Below are 10,268 nucleotides of genomic sequence, written 5' to 3'. Positions count from 1 at the left end.
ACTCTACAATTCTGTGATTCTGTGACTGCATAGTAATCCCTTGGCAAGCAGACATTGTTCCTGGGACACCCCTTCTGCTATGGAGGAGTTGACCTGTATGACTTAGTTTACTTGGTTTTGGGGTGAAGCAATTATTGGTTTTGGGATGAAGCAAATAAAGACCCTGATGTTGGGAAAGATGGAGGGCAGGAGGAGAAGGGGACGACAGAGGACGAGATGGTTGGACAGTGTTCTCGAAGCTACCAGCATGAGTTTGACCAAACTGCGGGAGGCAGTGGAAGACAGGAGTGCCTGGTATGCTCTGGTCCATGGGGTCATGAAGAGTCGGACACGACTAAACAACAACAACAACAACATGCACCTGCTGCTGAGGCCCTGCTTATATGTCCACCAGCAGCACCAGTTAGGTTAGTGAGCACATGAGACAGGGCCTTCTGGGTGGTATCCTCACAGCTGTGGAACTCTTGCTCCAGTTAACATTTGCTTGGTCTCTTTAGTTCTGGCATTGAATAAGGCCCCAAAATTACATTTTTACTATTGCCTTTCCTCAAGAACATTTAAGTGACCTAAAGCTACAATCCTAACCCCACTTAATTGGGAGTAAGCCCAGCAGAATTCAATAAAACTGACTTCTCCATTGACATGATTAGGATTGCACTCTCGTTCAGGATCTCTCTATTTGTCTGTGTCCAATCAATGCTCCATACTCTGCCAGAGGTTCTATTGCTTCCTTTTTCTCTGTACATCATTTCGTGAGGGCTCAGCCCTGAAAAGTGACTAATAAATAACTGGAATGGGATGAGTGAATGAATGAATGAATACAGTTCAGGTCCTTTTGATGTTCTTATCCAGCTACTCCCCTATCAGACCTCTAACAACAACAACCGCAACCCAACAGATCTCTATTTATTCACATGAGATTTTGGCTCTTTTAGCTTTGAACAAAAACCACTACTTAGAATCTGTAAAGCTGCTGTACAAAAAAACTATTGCTTTCAGAACTCTTTGAATATTGTACAAAAAGTGGTCTAGCCTTAACCATAAACCAAACAAGATGAGCAAAGAGGTTCAGGGGAAAAGGTGCATATGTTTTAATATGAATTGCATGTTTTATATAGATTATTTGACATATTTTCCAGGTACTACAATCTTTACCAGAATTTATACTCTTTACAGAATTTATACATAATTTGGATTTTATGATTTACGGATTTTATGGTGCAGCAGGTAGGACTGGAAATGTCCCCGCCTGAAACTCTGGAAAGCCACTGGGAGTCAAAGTGGAGAATATTGAACTAGATGGACCAATGGTTGGAATCACTATAAGGTGAGTTTCTGTGGTCTGTAGAATTTATGGTGAACCAGTGGTTGACCAGATGTTGTTAAGTACCAATTTCCTTTTTTTATTATTATAATTTTTATTAACAGGCCAATCAAATCACATTATTTCCAAATCACATTAGTTTCAAATTATACAGCCAAATTTTTAAATTTTTGTTGGGGGTACCCATACTTCAAGCTCCAAAAAGGGGTCCAAACATCACTTATATTGCTGCTTTAATTAGACAGTTCTATCCAGTTCTGTCCAGATAGTCTCTTTGTTACTTTCCTCATCTTCTTGTTGTTATCATATATTCCTTTCTTTGAAATCTCTGATAATCTTCACAAGCGGGTTGAAAACAAACATCCTCTGTGTGGGTTTTACACTCTCCAAAAATCATATCACATAAGGACAGACTCCATTCCACACCTCCTTAAAGAACTTTCCCTCAGTCTGTCCGTTGATTTCCCCAGGCTTGCCAAACATATCTCAGAGGGCTCTGCCAGGTCTAGATCACATTCCGAAAATCCTTCACATTCCGATGATCCTGGTCCTCCCCCTCCCCCCCTGTCCTTCTTAGGGAAGCCTGTCTTAACGAGACGCCATTTGAAACTGCGTCATAAAACTTTCTTCTGTTCTCCGATGTTTACCAATCCTCTCTTTGAACAATAATTCACTCCACACAGTTCTTAAATTCCTGCTTGTGATAAATAAATTGCAACGATTCTTCTCTCTGGGGTGGAGGGTTATTAATACTCACATAAGGCAAAAAAGAAAGAAAAGTTTTTTCCTCCACCCCCTTTCTGTTTCACTCCAGACATACCAGTCTTTTAATGGTGGTTCATCACTTGATTTATTTGTCCCGCCCGTCGCTCCGCTCCCAGAGATCCATTAATCAGCAGTCTTAACTCCCGATCTTCGCTTGATGTATGTGCTTTAGCGTCTTTCCAATTATGTATTTCCAATTATATATTTCAAGCTAAAGCGAACCAGTGCGCTAATTGGAGACAGCATCAGGAAGAGCCGACTTCACACGAGGGCTTGTGCCAAGTGTCCGCACCCCCCTTCTTTCAAATCCGGGGGTGAATTATGGACACTGCTGGCAAGGCAGTCCCCCCCCCAACCCCTTGGGGGGGGGCGGGAAAGCTGCATACTTCCCATAGCAGCCTCTTAATTACCTTGTGTGGGTCGGAGAGATGTTATTGTCGGCCATCTTCCAATGCGCCCCCTGGTGGCCCCCGTTGAGTACCAATTTCCATCAACCCCAGTCAGTGTGGACGGTGGTCAGGGATGGGAACTGCAGCCACAACACCACAAGGTAGCTTCCTGTGTTCCTATCTAGAGGACCAAAAGTTCCCCATCTTTGTTCTATGAGATGACTTAGGTCCATTACTTGCTATGAGGGTCAGTACTGAAGCCTTTGCTTGCTTGCTTTATGCTCCATGAGCTTAATAGAGCTAAGGTGGGTTGGCTGGCAGCTGGAGGGTCTTTATTTAGGTGCTTCCTCAGGATGCCTGCAGATTGCTCTCCTGTTCTTGCAGAGAACACCCTGTCCACTCCATGAAAGTACTGCATGTTCCAAAGCTCCTAGGAAGCGCAGTTCATAAATTGCTCCTTCCTCTGAGTCACTTCTTATACTTTTAGAACCTCAGCACACAACATTCTGTTGACTTTGTGACGGAGAAGGGAAGATGATCAGCCAACAAATGCTATCCAAGGTTACAAACATTTGAGTCTCACTAAAGGGCAGAACTACATGTTACATTGAGTCTGAGGTCATGGCACTGCAGAGAGAGCCAATGTGCCTCCCTTATGTTGGACCCTGTCTCTCATCAGACCCTGCCAAGATGGCCAATGGTCAGGGGTGATAGAAGGTGTAGCCCATCAATACAGTGGTGCCCCGCAAGACGAATGCCTCGCAATACAAAAAACTCGCTAGACGAAAGTTTTTTCCGTTCGCGATTTGCCTCGCAAGACGAATTTCCCCTATGGGCTTGCTTCGCAAGACGAAAACGTCTCGCGACTTTTTTTCTTTGACTAAAAACAAAGACATGTTTTGTTTATAAAGTTAATTTATTTTCCCTTAAATTTTTGAACTGCTCTTTACAGTATGTGTGACTTTAAAGAGCAGTTAATAAACTGTTGTTGTACCAAATTTGGCTTTGTTTGGACTTTTTTTGACCATAGGAACGCATTAATTGATTTTCAATGCATTCCTATGGGATTTCGTGCTTCGCAAGACGAAAAATTCGCTAGACGACAAAAATTGCGGAACGAATTAATTTCGTCTTGCGGGGCACCACTGTATTGGGACTGGGGGAACAGGTTCCCCATCACTAACCTAGTCTATAGGTGGCTGCCTTCTCCAATAACATTTGTGGGTTATGCTTGCTTCACATCATTGACTGCTCCATGCTAAGAATGCTATGAGATCAGAATTCACAGGTGGATCGCCATAGATGTTTCATGCAGATGGTAAACATTTAATGCAATAGTTCCATCTTAGTGTTACATCAAGCCCAGTAACTAAAACAAAAAGAGAGAGAAATAACCCATAACTTAATTGAACTAAAAGACATTGTATAGTGGTACCTTGGGTTAAGAACCTAATTCGTTCCGGAGGTCCATTCTTAACCTGAAACTATTCTTAACCTGAGGTACCACTTTAGCTAATGGGCCTCCCGCTGCCACTGCGCCACTGCCACTGTGCAACTTCTGTTCTCATCCTGAAGCAAAGTTCTTAACCCGAGGTACTACTTCCGGGTTAGTGGAGTCTGTAACCAGAAGCGTTTGTAACCTGAAGTGCCTGTAACGTGGGGTACCACTGTATGCAGGAACCATAAATATGCAAAAATAATGATAATACCTTGTTGTTATACATAAACTCTTTGAAAAATACAGAATATTTCTTGTTGGCATTCATACATCTTGAAAGACAGTGGAATGCCCCTGTGGGGGTGAAGTTAAACAGTTGTGTTAGCAGAACCGAAGTGACCTCCCTAGAGCACAAGCTTGGGCAGTGTGTATGGAGGTTCTGGGCTGCCCAGATGACAAGACCCCCTTCTTAGCCTCGCTGATGTGGTCCAAAGGAAAGCAGAGCAATACGCGTGGCACCAGCTTGGCTGCAGGAATTGCTGGAAGGGGATGCATAAGGCACCATACACCCATCTTAGGGACTCCAGTCCTGATTTCTGTAGGGTTTACGCCTTTGCCTTGTCTTCTCCCAAATATATCCTGCAAGGCAACACAGGTTTAGGGTCAGAGTTTTCCTTCTCCTAGATGGGCTTCCTTCCCAGGTGACAAGCCTCATCTGCCCATGACTTCCTCTACAGAGCATGCAGAAACTGCCTTCTTGACTCTAGTACCCATGATCGGTCTCATCCGCTCAATCTTTGCTTGCAGGGCAAGTCCCTAACTCTCTATACGTTTGAGACCCATCGGCTACCATCACTTGGTTTAGCTGGTCAGTTGAAACAATTTGTGGCCCCTGACACATATTGGCAGCTTCTAGGAACCACAGGCGAGAGCTGAGTGCAGGGTGGGGACCCAGAAGGAGAAGGATGTATCCCCCACCAGAGGTACTACTCATCCCCTAACACCTAATACACCCCAGAGTACTTGTATTCTGTAATAAAATGCAAAAACTCACCAACACAGTAACACAATACTTTTTTCTCTTTTTTTGCTTTGAGAAGGCTATAACTGTCTAGCCTCAATGGAGTCCAATAACATCTGGAGGGTCACATGTTTTCCGTTCCTGACCTAGGTGAATAGCAGTACAAATTGCTAAATGTATTTTGACCTCTGATGACTTGGTGTATCTCAGCATAGTATTTTATTCAAAGCTAGGTAGTAATGAGTCTTGTTTGTGAAGAAGGAATGCAATAAATATTTAAATATGAAACAATGGAATTTTTCTGTTTTTAAGAACATGAACCCTGATGTAAACTAGCTTGAAATTGTAATTATTCTTGCTAGCTGCACTCTACCAGTAGCTCCTATTTAATCACTGAAGACAACATTCTGCAATTTAACTCTAATGATGCTTAGAGATAAGTCAAATATGGGGGAATATGTATCTTCTTATGAACTACCAGTGATATTTTTCTAGAAAAAGAGATGCCTGAACTCACAACGAACACCTCTCTCATTCTCTTAGAATGGCAATAGTGCCCATCTGAGATGTGCCAGAACTGAATTCTGGTGAATTCCAGCTGAAAAAAGCACTGTAAACTACTAAGGAGGACCTAAAGGAAGGGTGGCATAAATACGATTTTTAAATATTCATCAAAGCAGGGCTGATGAACACAAACTCCCATCAGCTTTAACTAGCAGGAGGAATGACCAGGAATAACAGGAGCTGGAGTTCAGCAACATCCAGAGGACCAGAGATCTGTTCTGTATTAAAGGTTTGCATGGTATGACAATTCACACAATTCACTCCTCAAAGGTAGCATATCTTTGCTGCTGTAAACATTTTAAAGGAGGGCAGAGGAGCTATGACTCCCATCTTGCCTGACTATTGGCCCAGCACCCTTTTAAAGCTTTGAAATATTGTCTCCTCTTTTTCCATTGTTCAAACCTGAGTGCCATTGCTTATGTATCCAAAACAGCGGCATCCATACATAAGAGATCGGTTCTGAGCAAGCTTGGGGAAACCCCAAGGATTGGAGAGCTCCAATTTTGCAGAGGAAGGGGATAACCAACCAAATGGACCAGCAGGCATGGAATGCTGACCGACTGTTGGGGACCAGGGGACAGAAAGCCAAGGGGGTAGAAAGGGAATAGGGAATGGAGTATGCTGCAGGAGGGCATGGCTGGCTGGCTGAAATGCTGAACAGAAGCACTGTGCAGTGCAGCACAGCATTTTGTTGCAGATCCTGCCTGTTTATTGTGCTTGCCTGAGTGTTATGATGCACAGCCTTACTTTGGCTTCTTACAGCTGATATGGAGAAGGCGCTATTTCAAATGAAAAATTAACGGCAGCAAGGATTCAATGAGCAGGAAACAACTTTGCTCTTGAAATGTTAATGCTCATGCAGCTGAAGCAAATGTGCAGACATTTCTCTCTAAAGGCAATATGGTCTAGGACTAGAAAATAATTGCTTCACCCCAAAGACTATCAGGCACTTATGGGAATTTGGAATGAGGCAACAAAAATCAAGTTGTATGTTGTTGTTGTTTAGTCATTTAGTCGTGTCCGACTCTTCGTGACCCCATGGACCAGAGCACGCCAGGCACTTCTGTCTTCCACTGCCTCCCGCAGTTTGGTCAAACTCATGCTGGTAGCTTCGAGAACACTGTCCAACCATCTCATCCTCTGTCGTCCCCTTCTCCTTGTGCCCTCCATCTTTCCCAGCATCAGGGTCTTTTCCAGGAAGTCTTCTCTTCTCATGAGGTGGCCAAAGTATTGGAGCCTCAGCTTCAGGATCTCTCCTTCCAGTGAGCACTCAGGGCTGATTTCCTTAAGAATGGAGAGGTTTGACCTTCTTGCAGTCCATGGGACTCTCAAGAGTCTCCTCCAGCACCATAATTCAAAAGCATCAATTCTTCGGCAATCAGCCTTCTTTATGGTCCAGCTCTCACTTCCATACATCACTACTGGGAAAACCATAGCTTTTACTATACGGACCTTTGTTGGCAAGGTGATATCTCTGCTTTTTAAGGTGTTGTCTAGGTTTGTCATTGCTTTTCTCCTAAGAAGCGGGCGTCTTTTAATTTCATGGCTGCTGTCACCATCTGCAGTGATCATGGAGCCCAAGAAAGTAAAATCTCTCACTGCCTCCATTTCTTCCCCTTCTATTTGCCAGGAGGTGATGGGACCAGTGGCCATGATCTTCGTTTTTTTTTGATGTTGAGCTTCAAGTTATATAGTAGGGGCAAAATGCAAGCTACACATATTCCAAATGGACTGTGTTCCTTTGGGAACAGCCCTGCCTTAAGTTATCCCTTTGTGGCTGGGCTGAGGTTTCAAGACAGTTTGGCAGACACAATCTCCCCCTTTGCTGCAATAAAAGTGGAAGAAGACACTGGAATTGTGTCACAAATTTTTTAAAGGGGTGGAAATCTTATGCCACCTAGAAAAGAACGAGTAATCTCAAGAGTGCCTACATGGAAAGGGCTGGTGTTTAAGGTTCTCTTTGTTTGCCCAGCCATTTCCTCTGAAAACACAGAGTGGTAAATAGTCAAGTTAAAGCAAATGGGCCGTAAAGAGACAAGTTGCTGCTAAGCCCAGCCTTAAAGGGGAAAATTAGGACAGAGCTGTTCCTACGCATGAACAATATGGATACAGGATCTGGCTTGCAGCTCCCTGAGACAGAGAAGTTGAAAGATGACACTGGGAGGGGGTGGTGGAGATCCTTTATTCAGAAAGTCAAGACATGTGGTCTTAGCTCTTTGCTCATATTTACATAAGGGGCTGGGGTTTTACCAATCCTTTCCTAGGAGGTCACCCAGCCCAATCCCCTGCCCAATGCAGGATGGAGCTGTAGCATTCCTGACCGAAGGCAGTCTGGCGAATAAAAGCTCAGGAAGGCTGTTCCAATGTCAAAGAGCTCATTCTACTGTATTAGGAAGCTTCTCCTTAAGCAAGAACAGGTGTGGGAAAGCTTTGGCTTTCCAGAGGTTGCTGAACTACAACCTCCATCCTCCATAGCCATGAGCATGCTTGCTAGAGCTGATGGGTGTTGTAGTTCTGGAGAGCCAAAGGTTCCCCCACCTGTCCTGGAAAGCTCTCCTGCTCCTCTTTAAGGTGTAGCAGAGTTTGCATTTGCAGGAGCATCAGCATCCTGGCTTGAAAGCCTCTCCCTTGAAATGGAGTCCTCCCTAGCTAGTAAATTTTACAAGGGCAGCCAGTGCAGATATACCAGCTAAGGAAGGGCGAAATTTCAAGCAGGTGGAGCCCTCCTAAGATTAAGGATTCTGTTTCTAGGCACGCTGCAGGAACACTGTTCTTGACTTTTGAAAATGGGCTGTAAGCTGCATTCTACACTAAGTTTATATTCATTCTGTTTACTCCTAATTTTTTATTATTTGCCTCACTGGGAGTGGGAGAGAATAAGGGAGGTCAGTTGCTGTCAGGAAGCATGAAAGGTCGTTCTGTTTACGATATTTGCAAAATTCCAAAGTTCACATCAGGGCAACACCTTCAGTTGGCCAACCTTAATATTATTTATTAGGCACACAGAAAAGTCCACATTAGACTAACGCCTTTACTGAGCCAACCCAAATGCTTGTTCACTATTTCATGGCATTTTGGCTACCCTAAATAAAGGTACACCCCCCCTTACGATTGTTTTCCTTATAGCAGCTCCCTCGGCTTGCAGTTGCAAGACGTTTTTCCAATAATTACAACCCATAATAATAAAAATGACAAAAGAAATAAAATAACCACCAGCGTTCCAGCGAGCCTCTTAATGAAGAAATTCAACAAGCAAAAATTAGCAACAGTAATGGAAGACTAACAAACGAGCAAAATTAATCAAGCCGCTTTACTTCCACCGCAGACCCAAGGACGCGGGTGTGTGTGTGTTCCCGCTATGCGGGCGTGGCGAGGGGCGGAGCTTGTCATTGCAGCAGGCGGGGTTCGAGAGGCGACCGCGAGGGCGGGACTAACGTTGCTGTGGGGCGGAGCCTCGCGGCGGAGCTTCCCTGCGCTTCGCCCTGGGGGGCGTGGCCAGCTGCGCCGCTGCCTGCAGCACTCGGGTTGCCTCTATGCATTGGCGCGCGAGCTGTTCGGCGCTGCGAAGCTACTGGGTTCGTGGAGATGCTGCAGTAGCGGCGGCGTTGGCTGGGAAGCCTTTTGCTGCTGCTTCATTCATGGTGGCAGGAGGGGTTGCCGTGGCTTCCGCAGCCGCCTTCTCTTGCCCAGGACCAGCCTGTGATGACCCCGGGCGTATTTCGGGCTGTTTGAACGGCGGCGGCGGGGGCGAAAGGGGTGCTTGATGAAAGCGATGTCTCCCCAACAGGATCACATCGGGCAGGGGCGCTCTTCCTCCCTGACCGGAGGGTCCCGGCTCTCCGTAGCTTCCGACGCCAGCAAGGTGAGTGAACCCGCCGCCGCCCCTTTGCAACCCTGCCTGGATCGGGGGACGGGGACGAAAACCACCTTCTCCTGGGCAGACAGCAGACGGACCGGTCGCCTGCTTCGCCCTTGGGTTTTCCAGCGAAGGCTCCCCGTTGCTAACAACAACAATAATAATACTGTAATAATAATAGCTTAACCTGCCCTTTCCTGAAACTTGCAGGCTGGTCCTGTACGCGCAACTCGGGGAGCAAGGCCAGTCGGTTTCCAGTGGAGCTTTGCTCCCCAAGGAAGCTGGGCTGGCGCTGCAGCCTCTCCGCGTGCCCAACTTAAAAGCACGCTCGTGGGGAAGCAGGTCCTGCAGAGTTCAAGTAAAAAGACCTCAGTGGCAACTGCAGCCTCTTAACTGGTAGGGAGAGCTCGAGTCCGTGCAAGCCCCTCGTTCACTTTTTTCTTTTTTTGCATGACACCCCCCCCCCCCCGCTTTTCCCCCTATGTCATTTTCTCTCCCTGCCCATCAATTTCAGGAAATAATGGGGGGCGGTGTACTCCCCCCGATATCCCCTCTCCACCATTTCCAGTGTCGATGCATTTGTCCTGAAGCGTGCTGGTGGTGGGCGGGGAAGGTCAGGGTGGTGGCGGCGCTGCAAAAAGCATCACTGCAACCTGCGAAGGTTCCCGGTCCTTAAATGCTGCAGAACGACGGTCCTGTGCGCGCAACGCGCATGTTTCGGGAAAGCGCAGTAGATGGAGGTCGCTTGCGTTCGGGGGCTGGTGGGGAAGGGGGCTGCGCGTCTTGCGGGAAATGTGCTGCATAGCTGGCGCGGGGGATCGATCGATCTTTCCCTCCCCCGCCCTTGGTAAGATCTCCGACGGAGCGTCGTGATCGAGAGAAGCCACCGAGCTGCTGTTCTTGGCACATCG

The 10,268-nt window shown here is 46.2% G+C and overlaps 1 protein-coding gene across 2 annotated transcripts in view; it reads left to right on the top strand.

Moving 5' to 3' along the window:
- The first annotated feature begins 8,981 nt into the window (after nucleotides 1–8,981).
- The window catches only part of ARHGAP20 (Rho GTPase activating protein 20), a 79,827-nt gene continuing 78,540 nt past the window's right edge, over nucleotides 8,982–10,268 (top strand). The window contains exon 1 of one of the 2 annotated variants that reach the window (XM_082220413.1): nucleotides 8,982–9,363. In XM_082220413.1, the coding sequence (XP_082076539.1) occupies nucleotides 9,265–9,363 (99 nt within the window). In that variant the 5' untranslated portion in view covers nucleotides 8,982–9,264. Of the gene's footprint in view, nucleotides 9,364–10,134; nucleotides 10,205–10,268 lie in introns of those variants that run through there. The other variant, XM_082220415.1, reaches the window with a different exon arrangement.

Source organism: Podarcis vaucheri (assembly GCF_965113315.1).
Source record: "Podarcis vaucheri genome assembly, chromosome: 4".
NCBI classification, from domain to species: Eukaryota; Metazoa; Chordata; class Lepidosauria; order Squamata; family Lacertidae; genus Podarcis; species Podarcis vaucheri.
Note: the sequence above shows the minus strand (reverse complement) of the source record. Positions and strands in the feature narration are given on the sequence as shown.